Here is a 24,843-nt window from a genome sequence, read left to right as displayed (position 1 = left end):
ATTTAAATAATAAAATTTCCATAAATGCAACGAACCTAGTCAATTCTCCTTCTACAGTTGAAACTACCGTTGGCAGCGCCTTAACAATTTGTGGAGCGAATTCTTCGATATCACTTGTTTTCTGAAATTGTTTAAATCGATCAGAGTAAACATCAATATAATTGACATGCTATAAAGAAAACGCTTGTTTATAGCTTTAAAAATAACGATTATTGCAAACGTCAAACTTACTTCGTCACTTAAAACATCTTCCTCTGAAACACTTGGTACGTACTCGTATGCTGAAATATAAAATAGTATTTTTGTTATAACAGAACATTAATAATACGTAATATTAACCTAATAATTTCAAAAAGTCAACTAATGTTAAATATCCATAAATGTCGTAAAGTTAAACTTAAGATTATAACTCAAATTGCTAGTGAGCTGCTCAGAGTGCTATTCATACGTAAAAAAGCTGGTGTTGTCAACTACATTTAACATCATTATTCCATCTCAAAGCTTTTTAATAAAAAAGTTCTGCGTTTCGAATATCGACTATAGTCATTAGGTCTTAGGCAAAAGCACATAACCGATTTATTACTACTACGAACAGATGCATGGCATATTTTTAAGTGTAAACGCACAGTGCAAGTGCAAGCAATTTATGGTGTTTTTATTATAGTATTAGCGTTAAGTTAAAACATGCGCAGATGACTAGAACAGTTTCGCTACCTTCCACCGTTACAAAACATTCGCAGCTGCTAGACCCAAATTCGTTTATGGCTACGCAACTGTATTTGCCCGACATTTCTGGAAAGGCTTCTTTTATAAATAATTCACACAATCCCGATTCTTGCCGTCCGAAAGTTACATCTCTAGCCCACTCGATAATTTTATCATTGTGATACCAATTAATTTTAGGCCAGGGTTCTCCCAAAACTGTGCATTTTAACATAATCTGATCTCCATCCATTACCGTGGTAGATACTAAAGGCACAACAAATTCTGGTGACTTGCCTAGTGACGGTTTAACATGGTCACTCATTAAAAGAGAAGCGGAGCAAGAAACGGAACCCCCAAAATTTTCAGCTCTACACGTTATTATTCCAAACAGTTCCCGTGTCATGTTTTCAATACATAAGCATGAAATGTTATTTTTGTTTGTAATGTAAATATTGCGAATTTTATTTTCCTTTGTGTAACTAACGACATCCTTATTACCAATAAACCACTGAAACGATGCACATGGATTCGATTGCACTGCAGTTTCTAATAAGACAATATCGCCTATGTCGACATATTTCGGTCGCAAAGGTTTAATAAACAACGGAGGCTGAATAATTTCCTCGTCTGTTACTTTGACTAATTTAACAGTACTGGCTGATTTGCAGACAATGTTATTATTTTCTAATACTACTTCATATTTTCCTATTTTCTTTTTATCTGCATTCGCAATTCTTAAAATAGATTTTCCATTTTTTACAGATATATGGCAACTGTCGTTTTGTTCAAGGAGTTGATTATTACAGAACCAAGTGACCTTTTCTATTTCTTCTGGTTCAAATGTAACTTCAAGCGTAAAATCATCATTTTCATTTACAGTCATGGCTTTGATGGGTTCAATAATTATAGGTCCAACTTCTGCAAAATATTTCTTTGTTAACGCTTATGCTGCATGGTTAGTATTTTTACATAACAATTTTAAAATTTTAAATGTTATATTGACACATACAGTGCCAGCATAAAATTGACATATATAACTACATTAGCCACAATATTTATTCAGATATGTACAATTTCTAAAATATTGATTTGTATAAACGTATCAAGTAAAAGCCATGTTAAATTGTAAATAATACGTAGTGTAAAAATTTGAAATATCAAACATTGAACATGATATTCCACCATGCATCTGTTAGGTAAACATAAGTTAACATAAAAAATAATGACTATTTAAATTGGACTTACCTTTGACTTCATCTAGAGATAATTTCTTCTTCAACTGTTTCTTTTGTTTTGTTGTTTTCTTTGACATACTAATAGACTCTTCTTGGAATTGTTCTTCAACAACTGTTTCTTCTTCATCTTTTATTTTTCCTTCTTTCACAGTCGTTAGTAATACTTCTTGTTCAACTGTTAGCTTTTCTTGCACTTTCTCTTTGAGCACAGGCTTAAGTTTCACCTCCTCCGGTTTTTCTTCTTCAGGTGCCTTTTGCTTCGGAACAGGTTTGAGGACAACTTCTTCTATTGGTTGTTCTTCGTTCGGACGTCTTTTACCAGTAGGCCATTTAACTTCCTCTGGCTCCTGTTCTTCTTTAGGCTTCACTTTTTTGACTGGCTTCAATTTTACTTCCTCGGGTTTCTCTTCCTCGGGAGCCTCGCGTTTCGGAACCGGCTTTAATACGACCTCTTCAGTAGGTTGTTCTTCTTTAGGTTTCCTTTTGCCAGTACGCCAAGACACATCTTTAGGTTGTTCTTCTTCTTGTGGTTTCTCCTTGACTACTGGCTTAAGTTGCACCTCCTCAGGTTTTTCTTCTTCAGGTGCCTTTTGCTTCGGAACAGGTTTAAGGACAACTTCTTCTACTGGTTGTTCTTCTTTCGGACGTCTTTTACCAGAAGGCCATTTAACTTCCTCTGGCTCCTGTTCTTCTTTAGGCTTCACTTTTTTGACTGGCTTCAATTGTACTTCCTCGGGTTTCTCTTCCTCGGGAGCCTCGCGTTTCGGAATCGGCTTTAATACAACCTCTTCAGTAGGTTGTTCTTCTTTAGGTTTCCTTTTGCCAGTGCGCCAAGACACATCTTTGGGTTGTTCTTCTTCTTGTGGTTTCTCCTTGACTATTGGCTTAAGTTGCACCTCCTCAGGTTTTTCTTCTTCAGGTGCCTTTTGCTTCGGAACAGGTTTAAGGACAACTTCTTCTACTGGTTGTTCTTCTTTCGGTCGTCGTTTACCAGTAGGCCATTTAACTTCCTCTGGCTCCTGTTCTTCTTTAGGCTTCACTTTTTTGACTGGCTTCAATTGTACTTCCTTGGATTTCTCTTCCTCGGGAGCCTCGCGTTTCGGAACCGGCTTTAATACAACCTCTTCAGTGGGTTGTTCTTCTTTAGGTTTCCTTTTGCCAGTGCGCCAAGACACATCTTTAGGTTGTTCTTCTTCTTGTGGTTTCTCTTTGACTACTGGCTTAAGTTGCACCTCCTCAGGTTTTTCTTTTTCAGGTGCCTTTTGCTTCGGAACAGGTTTAAGGACAACTTCTTCTACTGGTTGTTCTTCTTTCGGACGTCTTTTACCAGTAGGCCATTTAACTTCCTCTGGCTCCTGTTCTTCTTTAGGCTTCACTTTTTTGACTGGCTTCAATTGTACTTCCTCGGGTTTCTCTTCCTCGGGAGCCTCGCGTTTCGGAATCGGCTTTAATACAACCTCTTCAGTAGGTTGTTCTTCTTTAGGTTTCCTTTTGCCAGTGCGCCAAGATACCTCTTTAGGTTGTTCTTCTTCTTGTGGTTTCTCTTTGACTACTGGCTTAAGTTGCACCTCCTCAGGTCTTTCTTCTTCAGGTGCCTTTTGCTTCGGAATAGGTTTGAGGACAACTTCTTCTACTGGTTGTTCCTCTTTCGGGCGTCGTTTACCAGTAGGCCATTTAACTTCCTCTGGCTCCTGCTCTTCTTTAGGCTTCACTTTTTTAACTGGCTTCAATTGTACTTCCTCGGGTTTCTCTTCTTCGGGAGCCTCGCGTTTCGGAATCGGCTTTAACACAACCTCTTCAGTGGGTTGTTCTTCTTTAGGTTTTCTTTTGCCAGTGCGCCAAGACACATCTTTGGGTTGTTCTTCTTGTGGTTTCTCCTTGACTACTGGCTTAAGTTGCACCTCCTCAGGTTTTTCTTCTTCAGGTGCCTTTTGCTTCGGAATAGGTTTGAGGACAACTTCTTCTACTGGTTGTTCCTCTTTCGGGCGTCGTTTACCAGTAGGCCACTTAACTTCCTCTGGCTCCTGCTCTTCTTTAGGCTTCACTTTTTTAACTGGCTTCAGTTGTACTTCCTCGGGTTTCTCTTCCTCGGGAGCCTCGCGTTTCGGAATCGGCTTTAACACAACCTCTTCAGTGGGTTGTTCTTCTTTAGTTTTTCTTTTGCCAGTGCGCCAAGACACATCTTTGGGTTGTTCTTCTTCTTGTGGTTTCTCCTTGACTACTGGCTTAAGTTGCACCTCCTCAGGTTTTTCTTCTTCAGGTGCCTTTTGCTTCGGAATAGGTTTGAGGACAACTTCTTCTACTGGTTGTTCCTCTTTCGGGCGTCGTTTACCAGTAGGCCACTTAGCTTCCTCTGGCTCCTGCTCTTCTTTAGGCTTCACTTTTTTAACTGGCTTCAATTGTACTTCCTCGGGTTTCTCTTCCTCGGGAGCCTCGCGTTTCGGAATCGGCTTTAACACAACCTCTTCAGTGGGTTGTTCTTCTTTAGGTTTTCTTTTGCCAGTGCGCCAAGACACCTCTTTAGGTTGTTCTTCTTCTTGTGGTTTCTCCTTGACTACTGGCTTAAGTTGCACCTCCTCAGGTTTTTCTTCTTCAGGTGCCTTTTGCTTCGGAATAGGTTTGAGGACAACTTCTTCTACTGGTTGTTCCTCTTTCGGGCGTCGTTTACCAGTAGGCCACTTAGCTTCCTCTGGCTCCTGCTCTTCTTTAGGCTTCACTTTTTTAACTGGCTTCAATTGTACTTCCTCGGGTTTCTCTTCCTCGGGAGCCTCGCGTTTCGGAATCGGCTTTAACACAACCTCTTCAGTGGGTTGTTCTTCTTTAGGTTTTCTTTTGCCAGTGCGCCAAGACACCTCTTTAGGTTGTTCTTCTTCTTGTGGTTTCTCCTTGACTACTGGCTTAAGTTGCACCTCTTCAGGTTTTTGTTCTTCGGGTGCCTTTTGCTTCGGAATAGGTTTGAGGACAACTTCTTCTACTGGTTGTTCCTCTTTCGGGCGTCGTTTACCAGTAGGCCACTTAACGTCCTCTGGCTCCTGCTCTTCTTTAGGCTTCACTTTTTTAACTGGCTTCAGTTGTACTTCCTCGGGTTTCTCTTCCTCGGGAGCCTCGCGTTTCGGAATCGGCTTTAACACAACCTCTTCAGTGGGTTGTTCTTCTTTAGGTTTTCTTTTGCCAGTGCGCCAAGACACATCTTTGGGTTGTTCTTCTTCTTGTGGTTTCTCCTTGACTACTGGCTTAAGTTGCACCTCCTCAGGTTTTTCTTTTTCAGGTGCCTTTTGCTTCGGAATAGGTTTGAGGACAACTTCTTCTACTGGTTGTTCCTCTTTCGGGCGTCGTTTACCAGTAGGCCACTTATCTTCCTCTGGCTCCTGCTCTTCTTTAGGCTTCACTTTTTTAACTGGCTTCAATTGTACTTCCTCGGGTTTCTCTTCCTCGGGAGCCTCGCGTTTCGGAATCGGCTTTAACACAACCTCTTCAGTGGGTTGTTCTTCTTTAGGTTTTCTTTTACCAGTGCGCCAAGACAGATCTTTGGGTTGTTCTTCTTCTTGTGGTTTCTCCTTGACTACTGGCTTAAGTTGCACCTCTTCAGGTTTTTCTTCTTCAGGTGCCTTTTGCTTCGGAACAGGTTTGAGGACAACTTCTTCTACTGGTTGTTCTTCTTTCGGTCGTCGTTTACCAGTAGGCCATTTAACTTCCTCGGGCTCCTGCTCTTCTTTAGGCTTCACTTTTTTAACTGGCTTCAATTGTACTTCCTCGGGTTTCTCTTCCTCGGGAGCCTCGCGTTTCGGAATCGGCTTTAATACAACCTCTTCAGTAGGTTGTTCTTCTTTAGGTTTCCTTTTGCCAGTGCGCCAAGACACCTCTTTAGGTTGTTCTTCTTCTTGTGGTTTCTCCTTTACTACTGGCTTAAGTTGCACCTCTTCAGGTTTTTGTTCTTCAGGTGCCTTTTGCTTCGGAACAGGTTTGAGGACCACTTCTTCTACTGGTTCTTCTTCTTTAGGACGTTGTTTTCCAGTAGGCCACTTAACATCTTGCGGCTTCTGTTTCCTGTGTTCCGATTCTGTCTTTTGCACAGTTTTTAATTGGGCTTCTTCCGTTTTGTCTTCTTCTTTTGACTTTTTCGACAACTGTACTGATTTACGACGCCATGACGGAATATCACTTTCGGCTTGTAATATGTCAGTATCGGCTATTCTTAATATTACGGTGTCTTCAACAGCCGTGAGTGATTCTTCTATTACTAGTGTTTCAGGTTTTTGGACAGAGCTTTTCCTTACTTGTTTTAAACTAACATCTTCTAATTTGTCTTTTTGAAGAGCTGTTTTTTCAATTTTCGTGGGTCGTAGCTTAATTGCCTCTTGAGTCCATGGCACTTGTTCTTTGGTAGATTTTTCGACAACTTTTATATCTTTCTTCTGTTTTATTATTTTTGCACCACTATGATCGACAGTAGTTTCTTCACTAGATTCTTTTATTTCTGTTTTGACAGTATTTTCTATAAAATTCTCAACCTTTGGTTTTTTCCTGTCTTTTGATTCAGTCTCTTCATTGGTATCAACCTCAAGTAAACTGCTTTCTTCAGTTGTAACGTGTTCGATTCGGGTCGAACTTCCCTTACGCGATCTGCGCCAATGTTTAGTTTGTAAATCATCTTCTTTTTTTATCCCTGTCATTTGGTCTTGAGGTTTTTTCCTCCATGGAACCTGGCGTGTTTGTACATTCTGTATTTCGTCTATTTTTAAAATATTACTTTCTTCTGTAGTTTGGTGTAAAACCTTGCTTATTAAAACATCGTCTTCTTGTGTTTCTTCAACCGAAGCATCTGTCTTTTTACCCGAAAGTTTTCGATAAATTTCTTTTCTTGACTCTGTTAAAAATGAAAAAAATATGTCATTTATATCACACACAAAGTGAAATCTTCAAAAATATATTACTTTAATTATTTATTTATTTATTATTCCAATAAAAATAGTGTTTCTCCAATAAAATTAAAAAAATACAGAGAAACTTATTGATCTGTACTTATAAGTTACTAAATATTCATCGATCTGAAATGTGTTCTTATTTATAAATAGACCAAGTGAAAACATCTAAATAACTTTATCACTTTAGGTGATATTATTTCTGGTTTTAAATCAAAATATCAATGTTCGTCTAATGTATATATATGTATACATGTAAACTGTAGTTCAATATGATTTCTACAAAAACAATAATGCAAAATCAAGCTGTTACACAGTTGTTAAGATTTTTTTTCTTTGATAGTTGTGCTATACTATAAAGGTTTTGATAGAAAATATTAAGAGTTACTTCTTCAGATTTAGGAGAATGTGTAGCAATCATTAATGTTAACTATTCTCACAGACGGTCGATAATAAACTTCTGTTTGTTTCAGGGTTGCGGCTTCGATACCTGCCCCGGGTGTGTGAGTAATATTTATATATGTTTTAAAAAAAATACATTTTATCACGCGGCTGTTACGTTCAACACAATTATCAAGTTGATTATACATTCTTTGTTGTTTAATATTATTATTAAAATATTCAAAGTGAAAGCACCTCGAGATTGAAAGACAATTTTCCTCAGTACACCAAATTTATCACAATGTTGTTATAAAAGTTTTTCAAGTGTAAGGAGGTAACATTTCTTATGTAAATTATAAAAAGCATTATATTTCAAATTCTTTTATAATTAACTTAGAATATGTAAAATCTTTAACAAATGCATCAAATATCTAATATAGCAGCATATACAAAAAAAATTACTAAATGATTGTAAATTTATTCTCTACTTGAAATTTTTAAATTGTTACCATTTATATAAAATAATGTTACTATTGATTAGAATTCAAGTTAAATAAAATACATAAAAAATATATGGTTTCAAAAAAATTATATCATATAGGTAACTCATTAGTATAATTCAAGGTATTTTTGTCCAGCACTAATTGGTTAATTTTATTTTCAAAGAACTATTCACAAAAGCGTGCAGGGTCATAACAAGATGGGCAGCAATTCAAGAATTCAACAACTCAGTGAGGCAGACCTCAATTAAAACAACTGCCAAAGTGTTCCGTGCTGATTTAAAGTAATAATACAATCTGTTATCACCCAGGTGCTGCATCAGTTATCTCATTTTAAAAAAAATGATCATATTTACTTTTAAACAAAGATTTTAAAGTTGCTGTAAGTACTTCATCTCAGAACTTAAGTAATGGTGGTGTGACACACATTAGTAGAACTATTTGATTCAATTGTAAAAAATAATGTTTTTTGCATTATTATAGACACTTTATACATTGCACCTGCTAGCTTTAATTGAATTGTACCAAAAAGTTTGTTTTCAATATGTCTATAACTTTATTCTTTGTATATATATATATACCTCTCGGTAGAGAGTACTATATTCTTTGGTATATACCTATGTTTCCGTATTTTGAAACACAAATAACAGGTTTTTTTTGTATAGTAAATTTAATTTATTCAATAACAAACGTATCACAAATTTATCATAGTAAGAAATGGCTGCACGAAATCTCAAATACAAATAAATAAAACACATACATATTTACATTATTGCTATTATTTTCTTATGTTTGAAACATTTCTATGTTGTGTTTGTAACTTCGTAGTCTAATTACTCGTGTGAAGTCGTGTGCAATGTATCCGACGGGGTAAGAAGTTTGCTGCAAATATTTTGAATAACCACAATACTATTTATGTATGATTAAGCTTATACTACTCACTTGTGCTACATTTTAAATAAATTTTACTCAATTGAACAATGAGAGTAATAAAGAATTAAACACAATTCAATCGACATAGGAAAACAAAATTACAACTATGTACGTTTCGCGCGCTTTCTTTTGTCAAACTTAATTTTTAATAGTTATCGGCATAGATATTGAGCGCTCGGAGGTTGAATGGGGAAAGAATCACTTCTTTTTAGTGTGCTATACGTATACGAATTTTTTTCGTATAAAAATTAAGAAATAGGAAAATTATAAGAAATAGTTATATTTAAAAAATGGAGAGAAAGTATTTAGTATCAACCTACATATTAAATATGTGTATTTATATATATCGATAAAATTACGAATACACGTAGTATTGATGGTAGACATTTCGTCAAAAGAAAATCTATAATGTCACTAAATACATACCCTAATGGATTTTATTAGACGTACAAATTATATTTGCAATTTTTACCAAAGTTTTAGCGTCTCTAGAGCGAGGAAAAGGAAGTAATCACATGCGGCGCACGACTAACTTGTGTAAATAGTAGTTTTGACGCGAAGTGCGACATTGTAGTAATATGTAGCTCATTACAGTAATATTTCAGCTGTTCCATTTTCTCCCGTTTAAATATATGTAGTCTATGTCACGCATTGATAACGTAAAATTATTCTGGAAAAAGAATTTCTAATATCAGTCCAGTCTTTTTTGAATTTATCTTTTAGGTATAAACATTTAAAAAGATAATGATGATGATACAGCCTGTAACTAATATGAGTAACTATTGCTATCAGGTATTTGTGATAACAAACGGGACCGATGACTTAACGTGCTCTCTGAGACACTTTGGGGAGAACCATCCAAATTTCAACCCCGAGCGGGAATCCACCCCGTCGGTGTTTTAGGCAACTACTCGCACCACTACACTAGAGCACTTGTTATATTTAATACAAAACAAACGAAAATAGAAATTGTTCCCTTTTTTAATATTAGTTTAGATTTTTTTTAATAAAAATTATTAAATCATCAAGGTACAAAAGTTTCAGGTAAATCATTTATTCTCAATTTCAATATTATTAAAGAATTTTATTTTCCTAAATCGATGTTTTGCAAAAACTGAATAGGATATTTTAAATTTATTAATTGAATCTTTTTTTTTTTTTTTTTTTTTTGTTACAATTTGCACAGTAAAAATAATTTTGTTTCGTATTTCCGCAATTTCTGGTGTCAGTCAAATGCGTGTCTAGTTGTCTACTGATAATGTCGACAACACTGATGTCCGGTAAAACTCGAATAAGCTTATGTGGCATCTTCTTATTCGTGATTGTACTTTATATTCTTACATGTATCTCAATAAAATAATAAATAAATAATAAAATCTTTTTCAAATTTTAGTTTCAACTTTTCTGTTCACATTCCTTCATAGCATTTAGAATGATTGTCGTGTTTTAACAAAATTTATGTGTAGTAATAATAACTTTTGCTATGCTTTTTAGTTAATATTTCGTCTCTTAGTATATACCACGAAGAGATAATTAACTAATTAGGTAAATCCTCGTATAATTATTTCTGTTTTATGAGTGTTGTCGTATACTACACTAGAACTATCGATAAAAAAATGACAAATGGATCTCAAAAATGTGTTTTTTTTAATCTTAATTAAATTCAATGTAAACTAAATAAATTTAATTCCGTTTGCTATTTTATTTAATTACTTTTAGTTATGCCAAAATAACAAAAAAAAATGTTCGGCAAAATTATGACGTAAACGTCACACGGATGATTTTTCGTTTTTTTTTTTCTAACAGAAAATATATACAATGCAAATTCACTCGTCTACTGTTCTATTAAAACTATTACAAATAGTTATTAATTTTTTTCTTCATTTTAAGAATTTTCATATTTTACTAAGTTTATAATATTAGGTATATCTAGTATTTAAAATTCTCGTGTCACGGTGTTAAACATTGAACTCCTCCGAAACGGCTCGACCGATTTTAATAAAATTTTGTGGGCATATCGGGTAGTTCTGAGAATCGGCCAACATCTATTTTTCATACCCCTAAGTTATAAGGGGGGGGGGGGGGATTAAGCGGGCTAATAACATATATGGCAAAGAAACGTTTGCGGGGTCAGCTAGTACATATATAATTATACCTATACGCATGAAGATGTTTTCAATGAAACATATTTAAATAGTTATAGTTATGTATAAAAAACGTGACAAACAATAATATCATTAATAATTTACCGGAGATTACTACTTATAGATATTTAATAGAATATTTTTTTAATTTTATATTTGTTGGTATTTGAACTAATTGATAGTAGGTATTGAATGGAACATTAAAAAAACATCAAATTACATATATACATCACATCCTATCTCCTCTTGGTCTAATATTGCATTACATGCGTAAAGATAAGTTGAAAGAATAAAATAATACTAACGAAAAACTTTCTACTTTTTTACTGTCGTATAAACGTCCATGTCTATAAATATCTATTTTTATATAATTATTACAACGACTATCATGAAGTTATTCGTATAGGAATTATAGGATGAAATTATTCGACTAGGAATACCCTATCAGACAAGCGTTACGTTATCTAAAATTTCTAAAAAATTATCTACTCTTTAAATAAATTACATTTGCTTTAGGAACTTCTGTCTACTTTAGTGTCATTACTATTTCATAAAACTCGTTGATTTTAAAACATGCTAAATGAAATATTTATGACATTGTAAATACTGAAAAGAAATATACCAAAATGTTTGTTTATTTATTATATCATGTATGATTTGCGAATGAGCTATTTAGTGAAGAAGTAAAGAAAATATATTTGAAATCTCCAGTAACTTTTTATTGAAGGATAATAAAAGCAAGTCACTTAAACATAGCAAAATATAAATATGTAATGAAATAATTTTATAGAAGAATGTCAAATCTGAACATCTATCAAAAATGTATTTTTAGAAATATACCTAAGAAAATGAGGTTTGATTACCATTCTAATAAAAAAAGTTTTTATATGTGTTGATGCACCACAATGAAGCTAACAAAAGAAATGTTATTGTAATTTTATAACTAAATACTAATAATCATAATAAGACGCTTATTGTGGTTACACGGTTACTAAATTACGATTCACATTATCTGTGTCATAATGACAGGAAGATCCGTATATGTCAGAATTTAATTAACTAATTACTGTGTCTTTTAATATCGAATTAATTGTAAACATAGTAGTAAGTTATAATAGAAAATGCTTGATTTGATATTTATAAATAAAACAATATGGCAGAAATGTATCTACATTTTTAAAAATAAAATTGCAATAAGGTCCATATTAATAAATATTGCGACGATAGATAATAATAAGATAGATTTGTAATTAATAAAGTACCTAGTTTTTTTTTTCGTTGTTTTAAAAACTAATATATAATTTAGGCATAGTATTAAAATATCTTGAATGCGCAAAAGGACTGCGACTTTGTTTGTTACAAACAATGGTAATTACGTTAACTAAGAATGGGGGAAGGAGAGGTCCAATGACATTTCACCAAATCTCATTTAAACTGTGCGAGCATAATCGAAAATCTTTTTTTTTTTATCTTATTTATTTTATAAGCCATACATCAAGTGACATATTCACGAAAATATTACACGAAAAAGTACACGAGTCCATGAATTGAGTAAAAATTAAAAAAGTGTGTTGTTTATCTGTTTTTGCTTTGAATTTTATTTAATTTTAATTAACTATAGTATATTTGAACGGTTATTATTTTCACGAATAATTAAAATAAATTTAGTTTAAATTTTTTTAGCGTGTATCTCACGTAAGGATTGAGGGCTTCAGGCAAATCTCACTAAATCTCCTAAGGGGGGAGAGGGGTCTAAATTGATCGAAAAATAGCTCACATAATTAATGGATAGGTAGTACAAATTAGTATTTAAAAATAAACATTCCCTTAAAAATAAATGCTAAAAAAAAAGAAAAAAAAAACGAATGATTTCGAATACGATGAGCTTGTCGTCTGTAATTTAGAAGTTCCTTCCGTAATGGAAGGTACATCATCATCCCGTTGGTTATAAAATTCATCGTCAGACGTACCGTAAAGTAAGATTAAATAAGCCGTCTTTCAATAACCGCCAGACGCTTTTAATATTTTAAACAGTTAACTTAAAATACCGAGTGATTTAAGTGATTATTGTTTTAAAAAATTTCTAATGTAATAATAAGAAATTTTAGTTATAGATTACCTAGTTATATAACACAAGGAACTAATCATATCGACGTAAGAACTATCTGAATTTACTATTTCAATTTAGAGCCATTATAATTGTTTGCTCGCAAATGAAAAGAAACCGACTTCAATAACATCGACATAGTAAAGAACGCGTTGTCAAAGATTACTCAAAAAGTCCTCATCAGATCTCGATGAAATTGCTAAAAAGGCTGTGGCCACACAAAAGACAGCAAAGTGGTAGTCGCGATAATTTCGGCTAACCTTTATTTTTTAGTTATCCATTGTTGTACAAAGTTTGTTCCCAACCCAACCCAACCCATTCTTTTTATGGATCTATGTAATAAAGTTTCAAAAATAAAATGTATGCAAAATTTTTCGTAATCGTTAAATTCGTCACTGATAGGATGAGTGAGTATCTTTAGAGATAAAATTAAGTAATCGAAAAGTCTTGTTTGAAAACACGCTACAAAGCGAGTGTTGCGGCGATTTTAACAGGTGTCGGCACGGACCTTATGCTCTCACCGTGCACACTGAAGCGATGATATTTTTGTGTGTGAGAGAAAAATTATTTTATTAAACAAAAATACCGAAATTAAAATTAATAATAAGTAAATATTTTCGTTATCCATAAAATTGTGAGTGACATTAGTACACGTGGTAGATAATTCGCCGTATATAAAATCATAAGTTCATCTACCTATAATAATATGACTGTTTTTTGTTCCAAATAAAGTAAAAATAATAATAGATTTTTGATTAAAGCACTCATTTCTAAAAACCGTTTAAGGCATCTGTGAGCAAGGGAAAGGAGCAACATTACGAAAGACGCACGAGTCAGTATTGGCCCGAAGTACAAGTGATTAATAATTGTTAATAATACAGCGATACATACTTCTAATAATGAAACAAGTTTTTCGGATGTTATCGCGGTTTATTAAGTTTTTTAAACGCCCGTCGTTTCGGATACCTTACAGCAACCATGGTCACGAGAAGTCACTTTAAATGGTTTATGACACTTAATAACTAAACTATATACTATATATAACTAAACTAACTATATAATAATTATAAAATTAGTTACAAGCAGTTGCTTGTAACTAGCCTTTGAACGAATTGTGAACTAATAATTGTGTTTGCTCGCAAACGAAAAAAAAACGACTTCAATTACATCGACGAGTAATACAACGTAAATCGACGAAAAAATAGTCAAGTAACAATGCGTTATCAAAGATTACTCAAAAAGTAGTTATCAGATCTCGATGAAATTTAAATGTGACCACATGATAAAAATCGGCTTTCGATTAAATTAAAAATCATCAAAATCGGTACACCCAGTAAAAAGTTATGTAGATTTGCTAGAGTTTCCCTCGATTTCTCTGGCATCCTATCATCAGACCCTAGTTTCCTTATCATGGTACTAAACTAGGGATATCCCCTTTATAACAAAAAAAAGAATTATCAAAATCGGTACATCCAGTTGAAAGTTATGCGGTATAATACAAGGTAGGTAGACGAAAAAAGCGTCAAGTAAAAACGCATTATTAGATATAACTCGAAAAGTAGTTGTTAGATCTCAAATAAATTTAAATGGGACTAAATAACAAACACCACCTTTCGATTAAAAGAAAATTTGTCGCTTGACCCAGTCAAAAGTTCTGAACTAACATACATAAAAAAATACGGTCGAATTGAGAACCTCCTCCTTTTTTGGAAGTCTGTTAAGAAATTAATCATATGTTCTATCATTGATATAATCAGTATGAGCATGCGAGGAGTATTTATTAAAGATTATGAAATTAGACAATAAATTTAAAGTTATTCTGGAACTTTAGTAACATGACACAATTAAGTATACCACTTTGATATCAGCTCTATAAAAAGTTAGGTCGACTGAGGTAGGGCACAGCAGGAATTTCCTGCTCAAAATATGGAGCAGCCCGACTGGGGTAGTACCTCGACCTTACAGAAGATCACAGCAAAATAATACTGTTTTCAAACAGTATTGTGTTCCTGTTGGTGAGTAAGGTGACCAGAGCTCCTGGGGTGGATTGGGGATTGGGTCGGCAACGCGCTTGCGATGCTTCTGGTGTTGCAGGCGTCTATAAGCTACGGTAATCGCTTACCATCAGGTGAGCCGTACGCTTGTTTGCCGACCTAGTGACATAAAAAAAAAAAAGGTCGAATTAGTGTACCAGCAATAGCTGACCTAAAACACTTCGTTGTTTTTAGTAGGTATTGACCTACTTCCGAGCTGGCCGACTTATTACGTGTCGATACTTCTTGTTGTTAGAAGAATCTACATTTCGAATCGGCGGCTTCGCATTACCTATAATTTATTTATTGACCGACTAATACAATAATAATTTGTAACTTTGAAATTAAAGGTGTTTTTAAAATGTATTTGAACAAATAAAGTTTTTGATTGACTGTTTAATATTTGTCAGTGGCGTAGGAAGTATGCAAGGATATTAAAACTGAACATCTACGTGATTAGGTATTTTATTTTCTGAATAACTGTCTTTTCGTAAGGGTCCATCCATAAATAACGTCGCTCGAATTTCCCCTTTTTCGGACCCCTCCCCCGTCCTTGTCACAGATGGTCACATTTAGGGCACCTCATACCTAGTGTGACGTCCATATTTTGCAATTTTACACCTATAAATTCTTATTTATTAAACTAAAACATCAGTTTCGACATTATATTTATTTCTATATAGGTAACTAACAATTAGATACATTATATTCTGAACTGTGATGTTCACAACATTTTGGACCCCTTCCCACCCCTTGTCACACAATGTCACACTAAGTCGACACCCTTAACGTGTGACGTAATTTATGGATGACCTCTAAGTGTAACCAACAACTATAACGTGTTATGCAAGAAGTCTGACGCGTTGAGCCTTAACTTAGTGTACTATGAGAATAGATTGAGAGAACCAGCTAATACCTACATAGACGAGAATACGTAAAAGCTGAATGAGTCAGGCTTTGATGAAAAATACAATATCAAATAATTCTAGATCAAATTGGTTTGATATAAGTTAAAAATGTAATGGCAGAAATTTATTTAAGTAATGTAATCTCGGGCTCGTCATTCGAACGTTTTGAAAAAATATTTTAATACGTTCCGAGAACGACGAAAGAGCATTAATTATAAAATTATGATGGAAGCATCAGTTTGTCGTCTTGTACGCCATGTCATTGAAATATGCTATATCTGATATGTACGATTTTTTATTTTTGTGTTACCCACACATTAGGAATTCTAAACATTTTTGAATATCATATCAAAAATTGACCGCTCCAGCGGGGTTCGAACCCGCGTCTCCGACTGACCGTGTTGGCGCTCTAGCCAATTAAGCTATGGAACGATGCACCCGCTAGAGCGAAATTTTTGATATGATGATTTTTATTTTCGGTTTAAGCGAACCGTGGCGCCGTCTATAGTGAGTTCTTTACAGAGACCCGTAACTATTCAAAGTTTCATGCCATATCTATGCCATATCTGTATTAATATTATAAAGCTATAAAGTTTTATTGTTTGAACGCCTTGATATCAGGAATTACTGGTTCGAATTGAGTAACTATTTTTGTCTTGAATAGTCTTTTTACCGAGGAATTTTAGTAGGTTTTTGAGGTTATACTTTTTTTGGCGCGCTAGGGAAAAATGATGAGAGGAAATTTTTACGATGCGCGCGCACACTGTCACGTAAAACCACCCTGAAGTTAAATAGCTAGTCAACGAAGAGGAAGTTAGCAACGTGAAGTTAGCTAACCAATGAAGTATAACTCCTTACGTGCGCAAATAAGTACACATACGCTTTTTTAATCAAATTAACGCGGTCGAAACGACGCTGACCAGCTGGTATTATAGAAATTTTGCGTTTAGATTGATGGAAAACGTGTTTTTAGCGGTCGTTTTGATAATAGCTGAATAACTTTATCGTTACACTCTCTCTAGATTTACATCTACGAGTAGATTGTATTTGTGATTGTTGTTGCGTACAAAGTTGATTAGAAGGAAGTTGACTGTATGTTGTAACGTCTCTCGGTTAGGCGTGGTCACGCTTCCCATTGGATCATTAAAATTTGTCCGGACTAGCTATGAGACATATATATTATCAATTTCAAATTTAGTATCACAGGGACGTGAGGTCTTGTAAACCCAGGAGCGGAATAAATATCTAAAATTTATAAATTAAATTTTCCATTATTTTTAATATTAAATTAAATTGTTAAGCTGTTACCCTTTACTTGTGTTCAAATTTAAGTAAGCCATATAGATTCTATAAGACACTAGCTGACACAGCAAATGTTGTTTTGTCATTTATATTATTAAGCCCAATTTTTTTAAAAAAAGCTATATCTTCCTTTAAAATATCTTGCAAGAAATACATCGCTACTAAAACCACACATCTTTAATATGTATTTAAGCTTAAACTGAATACTGTTTGGCGCGAACTTGGGGAGGCCCACGTCCAGCAGTGGACTACGATAGGCTAAAGTATGTATGTGTGAATACAATGCTTTAGCTATTCCACTATTCGTATTATAATATGTGCTATATAATTTATGTTCATAAACTTAAAAATTATAATATATATTTAATTGAATAATTGTGTTTTCTCACAAAAGATTAAGACCGAGTTCAATTACATCGACAAGACACAATATAGGTAGACGAAAAAATTGTCGAGTGAATACTCATTATTAAATAATTGTGTTTGAACGCAAACGAAAAAAACGGACTTCAATTATATCGACGAGTAATACAACGTAGATCGACGAAAAAATAGTCAAGTAACTACGCGTTATCAAAGATTACTCAAAAAGTAGTTATCAGATCTCAAATAAATTTAAATGGGACCAATTGACACACACCACCTTTCGATTAAAAAAAATTGTCGAAGTCGGTCCACACTGTCAAAAGTTCTGATGTAACATACACAAAAAAAAAATACAGTTGAATTGAGAACCTTCTCCTTTTTTGGAAGTCGGTTAAGAAAAATCACCAATGACTCGTCACTTCTCAATCTAATATTAAATGGGACTACAAGACGAGAATCTATATATACTTAATAATAATACAACGTAATATTCGTAATACGCATCATCATACCTATATATTAATACGCTAAGGTTGTATCGCTTTCCCTGATGTTTGCATCCCTTTTTAGAAAATGCCTCACAATTTACTCCACATAAATTATATATCATTTTATAGATAATTACTTGCTCTACCGGCATCAACAACAAAAAAATTTATTGTTGCTTCTGTTTTTGTAAATTATATAATTATTAAAATTTTATATATAACGGCTTTAATTTTGAAACATCGTCAACATGATACACGATCGGTAAATTTTTATTTATTTAGTGCGAATTATTCGCACGGGTATTGCTAGTTATTAGACATAACTCGGAAAGTAATTCACTCACTCACTCACTTCAGCCTATCGCAGTCCACTGCTGGACATAGGCCTCCCCAAGTTCGCGCCACACATGCCGGTCTTCCGCAATCCTCATCCAGCCTACACCGGCAATCTTACGTAGATCGTCGGTCCAACGGGCCGGAAGACGTCCCACACTGCGTTTGCCAAGACGCGGTCTCCACTCTAGGACCCGTCTACTCCAACGGCCATCGGTCCTGCGACACAGATGACCAGCCCACTGCCACTTCAACTTGCTAATTCTGTGGGCTATGTCGGTTACTTTCGTTCTCTCGCGGATAGTCTCATTTCTAATCCTGTCTTTGAGAGAGACCCCAAGCATAGCCCGTTCCATTGCACGTTGAGCGACTTTAAACTTGTGAACCAGTCCCTTGGTCAGTGTCCACGTCTCGGCTCCGTATGTTAACACAGGCAGGACGCATTGCTCGAAAACTTTTGTCTTCAAGCATTGCGGAATCTTCGAAGTGAAGTCTTCGGAAAGTAATTGATAGATTAAATTTAAATGAGACCAGATTACAAGCACTAACTTTCGATTTAAAAAAAATGAATAAAGAAAGCGGTCCATCCAAGTCAGTAATAAGTTCAGAGGTAACATACATTAAAAAAATTAAGTCGAATGGAGAACCTCCTTTTTTTGAAAATTGGTTAAATAGTTCAGTAAAAAAAGTTTTGCTTGGATACGTCTGAGCCAAATTTTGCGTTCTAAATAATTTTATTATGTAAGTAAAGTAATGAATTTAAATATATTTTTAAGCAGATTAATATTCTTGTTAGACAATAATAAGACTTAAAATTTAATTTTTATCAGAGTTCCAGCAATTTCTTGGCACGATGTAATACGCTCTCGAAAGATTTTTACACAATAATTTTACTATATTAATGAAATTTATTTATTTTCTAAGCAGATAATTTGGTGTATACATAACTCAAATAAATTTGAAGGGTGTCAAATATTCATTAAATGAATAATAACGATTGTATTGTTTATTCATTTCCGAATAGAATTTTTTAACTTGGTGATTTTGAACCATAAACCATAACGCCTACTAGAAATTAATATAATTTAACTTTTGATGCTTCATCAGTGTGAACTACGATAAGGGGTGGCCCTATTACCCATAGTGTTGGAAATGGTACACCCGGGTGCCGTCGCAAGATCTTAGGAGGCGCCGAGAACCGCGTGCAAGGCCGCAAAACAGCGATGTACACAATAGTTTTTAAGAAAAATCTTTATATATTTATAACCCCGTAAACTTTCGGATAAGCTATTTATTTACAGGATGCCGCGATGTACATTGCGCCCTGGTATGATAAGCTAGACCCGCCCATGTTGCGACACAGTATAATAATTTCATAGCTGGGTCAAAATTTGTTCAATGTTCCATTTGATACATCCCAGAGTTCCTGATTAAAATTTGTTACATATTCGGTTATCGTCTCTTTTGCCTTTTATAGATAATTTTACTCAATTATCTCTGCACATACTCCTACAACAGACCTTTCTCGTTCGTCCTAAAATTGATTTGGTTGACAACGTTGTAGCATATGGTTAGTCTTTTGTAAATTCAAATTATGTATTGTGAAAAAATAAGAAAACTATGTGCTCTATTGGCAAAATCTTAATTAACGCCTATAAATGAGTTTTTGATTAAATTTTGTAATTGATGGAAACAATAAAGTCGATCTGGATACAAGTTTTATTTATTTAAACTAACATCAGATTGATTCTACGTCACACTTCATATTTCACTTCTAATTTAAAATTCATACTTCACAGTTAGGTACATTAGGTATTTAAGTGTTTGTTCTATTGTTACAAACAAATAGTTTTAATTTCCATTATGCAGTCAATTTTCTGAATTTGGAGTTTTTTTTTTAAACTTGCGTTCCTATTTACCGTATAATATCTAACTGTCGTTTATGCCTTGCCTTCGTTTTACTATTTCATAAGGTCTAATTGTCACGTAACGCTTAACTTAAACTTACAAGTTCAGTCTTAAGATCACTTACCTGTGAATGAATTAAATACTTACGCATCCCGCACAGACGCGTGCCGTGGCTTTCCTTCTTTACCCGGAGACACTTCAAATAATATAAGTGTGTGTTTTGCTAGCTTGAAATAAATGTACGAGAATTGGTGTTTTTAAATTTAATTTTAATTGTGTGTAAGACATGTTTTCACTTGGTCTAATTAAAATACCTCCATACATACGAGTATATCTGAACTAAATTATTATTAGGGTGAATCCCAACACGACCATCAGGATGCCCCACACTCGAAATTAGTTGACATGAATCTATGGTGAACGTCTAACAAACCCGTATTAGAGTTAAGTTAATTGACTGTTTAGTTACAACAGTAGCAAAGAAAAAAAACTATGGTATATTAAAACTAATTTCTCAATGGCATGAATAGAATAGAGGTTTAGATAGAGGTGTGCCAGTCGATGAGAAGCAACTGCAGTTACCTCGCCGTCCATCAATGTCCACGGCCGCTGTGCGCGTCTCGGACGTGTTGATGGACAGCGGCGGCACCGAGTGTCAGTGTGTAGATAGTATAAATAAATATTATGTCAGTCGCATCGAGTCCCTTGCACAGCGGGAACGCTCAGAGCTATCGTTCGATCACATCGGGATGTTTGTCTACGCCGTGTTTGTTTGTGTGTAGAAAAATGCGAGATGATTAATTTATAGCTTTTATTAAACAGATTTCACATAAAGGTAACATACATTTTTTTTATAAATATATTAAATATGGATAGGTAGGCACTTAAAATATTTAGTGATAAAATACTGTCACGCCTAATAACTTACAATTAGGTGAAACATACAACACATTTTTAATTTTAACAATGTCGTGCACTTAAAACAAACTAAGTTAAAGATCACTGTAACGTTAAACTATAAAAATCTCATTCAATTCGGATTTGTACTTGCAGAAAACATTAATAAGGTCACCAACATCGGCAGTGTTTGTCAAAACATAGAAACTGGCAAGGCAAGTAACGCGTGCGTACTTAGGAGTGCTGACAGCGCTATCGCGACTGACATCGCTCGAATGTTTCTTTGTCACGAGGAGTTGACAGCGGAACAAGATCGGTACGGCGGACATACCGGCCACAACAGCACAGTGCTACTCGACTGCGGCAAGCTTTGCGTTCTCGAGAACGAACCACCCCGAGCCCGCGCGCACCTACCGACGCGGGCTCGCTACTTCGCGGCTAATACGAACGTAGACGCGTATGACGTGACACTGACAAGTTAGTCTCAACTGTTAGGTGACATTAGAAGACGGCAAAACAAACTGCAGCGTGCGTGCAACTGTTAGATTGACGGGTCCTACAGCGATGAACTTAATCGAACGTTACAGACGAATGATACATGCTTGAGGATGAGGCTAAAACTAGGACTTGAGTACAGGTCGCCGAAGCAGTTAGTGGTCAGAGTGGGCGTGAAGGTGGCAGTGTGAGCGAAAGTCGCTCCAGTCGAGACCACGGGCGATTATTCAAGTCCCAGTTTTATTTACAAATTAAATAACTATCCTAAATGAAACGATGTGCTCGATTAAATAAAAGAAATTGAGATCGTTACTTAGGTTTTACAGGTTGGATCTCAATAAAACACAAAAAGCATGATATAAATTTTAATTTTTAATGTTAATAAGGCCAAGTAAATCATAAGTCCTGTAAAGTAGCGTAGGCTTACATTACGAGAGAGTATTGGGTGAAAAATACATTTGACGTAACGCCAGAAGACGCGTCTTGTGTATCACGCAATGTGTTCTACTTCACAAATATATTCGATAGCAACATTTAGTAAACATCGTAGCGGTAAAGCAAACAAAACAAGTCGTATAATATTGCTTGTCGTGTTAATTACATGTTACGTGTGACCAAATTTACAGAAGCTCCTCGCTCGTCGCATCTCTCCGGCGCCTGCTGCCTGCCTGACTAGGACTATTTACACAAAAAGCTCAATTGTACAGCAATGTTAGATGCAGTATCGCGCAAATTATACTACCGAGTTAAGTTAACAACTGTCCACCGCGAGTGTTGTTAGCTGAGCGCGCTCGCGGTCGAACGCGGGCTGTTCCCGTGCTCAGTGACGACGGGTGCGTGGCTTGGACATAGTGATAAGCTCAATGGTGCATCGAGAGCGGTCTATGCGTCATAGTATCACGACTTGAGTGTACGCGAGGTGGCTAGGAAGCGGGCAGGATCGTTACTGCGGGAACCGCTACGATAGTGTGATGCCGTCTAACATGTTCGTTTATTTTCGCTTGTCAACTGAGTTGTTAAGTAGTAGTTTTCACCCGATCTCATTGAGGTATAGAGATGAAACAAAGAAACACTACATTAATGGATTAAAAGTGCGCGACGCGAGCTCGCTGCCTGTATCTATGTCTTACTTTTGACGACTAGCTTAGCCGAAGTCTCGACCTGGCCCGCGGCGGTGGTGGCGCGGCAGGTGAACGTGCCGGTGTCCTCTTCGTAGGTGTTGCCGATCAACAGCACGGCGTTGTTGCCTTCGTGTATCATCTGCAAACGATTTGATGATAACGTTAACTTATCACTACTTTCTATATACATTAATAAAATATAATATTACTTAAGGGGAATTATCCACATTAAGGTATACGTAATTATCCTAATATACATGAGATAATTTTCAGAAATAATACTATATTATGATAATGGTGTATACTTACTTGGAAATCTGGAGTTTCCGGTATAAGAGCGCCTTCTCGTAGCCATTGAATGGTCGGCTTGGCTTTACTGGTGATATGAGTCTTGAACTGCGCAGGCTGACCCTCATAGACGACGATATCACGAAGTGGAGTAAGAGTTGGTAAATTTTCAGCTTGATCTGGTTGCAGAACTTTGAGTTTAGCAGCAACAGTCACGCGGCCAGCTGAGTTGTAAGCGACGCATTTGTAATCACCCTCATCTTCAGGGAAAGCCTCAGAAATGCGTAGAGTGTAATCGTCTGCAGTTCTAGACATTTGGAAGTACTTTGATGGCTTAATCAACTTGTCTCCTTTGTACCACTGTACAGTTGGAACAGGTTTACCGACGATCTTACAACCGAACTCAATAGCCTGCCCTTCGGTAACGACCTTATCCTTTAGCGGTTCTATTATTTCGGGCGGAGAATTTGCTGCCTTTGTTTGGGGCTTTGGTTTATCCTTAGTAACCGGGGCATTTACAACACATTCTGCATCGCATCTTGCTTCACCAGCGCTATTAATTGCGACACATTCATATTTGCCAGAATCTTGTGTGAAGGCTTCCAAAATAAGCAGAGTGTAGGTGCCATCTTCTTCTAAGATTTTGTTTCTTATATCTGGTTGAACCTTCTTACCATTTTTCAACCAGTATACATCAATAGGTTTCGTTCCAGTAACTTTGGTATCAAATCTCACCAATTGTCCAGCTGTTACGTTAACATTTTGTGCAGTTGAAGTAAAACTGGGAGGAATAACTCCACCTCTGCCTTGACGTTTACGTTCCTCCACAACTAAGTTAGCACTACATTTGGCAGTGCCACCTCTGTTTTCAGCTACGGCTGCGAAAACAGCGGAATCTTCAATGAAAACTTGTCTGATTATAAGAATAGACTTTGTGCTGAAAGTGTGGATTTGGAAGTCTGGTGAATTCTTTATGGGGAAGTTCTCACGATACCATTTTATCTGTGGTAAGGGATCGCCGTCAAATTCAACTTCGAATCTTGCTTGTTCGTGCTCGAATACACGGCAAGGTTGCATTTTCTTCGTGAATACTGGTGGTGTGCAGGGTTTCACTGGCCCCTCAACCACCCTTTCCTGTGTTTGAGCTTTATGTTCTACTTCAGTTGTTTCTGTTGATGTTATTTTGCGAGTAATTTCTGTATCACCAACAACTTCCTTTTGTATTTGTCTTTGTTTGGCAACATGCACTTCCTTGCCGTGAACAGTAGACTCAGATGGACCGGGTATTCTTGGCTTTTGGACTTTCTTCTGAGCTACTTTTTCGACGATTTCTTCCGTTTGATCTCTGAAATAAAAGAAGAAATATAATAATATTATTTGAAAAAATTCTAATTACATACTAATATTTAATTTCGTTTCTTATTAAGTACTCACAAATTATCTTCATATTTCTGTGCCATACTCTTAGCAACTGAGGAACTAGTAACTTTTTCCCCAGGGATAGCATACTGGCGGGAAGATTCTCTCAATCTACTCTCTTTAATGATTTGCTCATTTTCAAGCTCCTGTAACTTGTTGTAGTATTCCTCACTCTTCTTCTTCTTCACTGTCTGTTGCCATTCTGTTTCAGCATCCTTAATAACCTTAGGTTTTAATTCGGGCCTATGGTCGATAACACCTTGGCGTTGCATAGTTTGCCTTTCTTCGAATGTTTTTTCTAACTCAGTTTCAGTGCGTTGATATTGTGTTGTTTCATCATACCAAGCTGGACATAAAA

The 24,843-nt window shown here is 35.5% G+C and overlaps 1 protein-coding gene across 1 annotated transcript in view; it reads right to left on the bottom strand.

Annotated features, from left to right (window-relative positions):
- The window catches only part of LOC123669038 (titin), a 128,101-nt gene that overhangs the window by 56,403 nt on the left and 46,855 nt on the right, over positions 1–24,843 (bottom strand). The window contains exons 19-25 of the mRNA XM_045602703.1: positions 24,501–24,831; positions 23,088–24,411; positions 22,788–22,917; positions 1,951–6,807; positions 715–1,623; positions 232–281; positions 36–121 (exon numbers count right to left, since the gene is read on the bottom strand). Coding sequence (XP_045458659.1) covers positions 36–121; positions 232–281; positions 715–1,623; positions 1,951–6,807; positions 22,788–22,917; positions 23,088–24,411; positions 24,501–24,831 — 7,687 coding nt within the window. The remainder of the gene's footprint in view (positions 1–35; positions 122–231; positions 282–714; positions 1,624–1,950; positions 6,808–22,787; positions 22,918–23,087; positions 24,412–24,500; positions 24,832–24,843) is intronic.

This window comes from Melitaea cinxia, chromosome Z, assembly GCF_905220565.1.
Source record: "Melitaea cinxia chromosome Z, ilMelCinx1.1, whole genome shotgun sequence".
Lineage (NCBI taxonomy): Eukaryota > Metazoa > Arthropoda > Insecta > Lepidoptera > Nymphalidae > Melitaea > Melitaea cinxia.
Note: the sequence above shows the minus strand (reverse complement) of the source record. Positions and strands in the feature narration are given on the sequence as shown.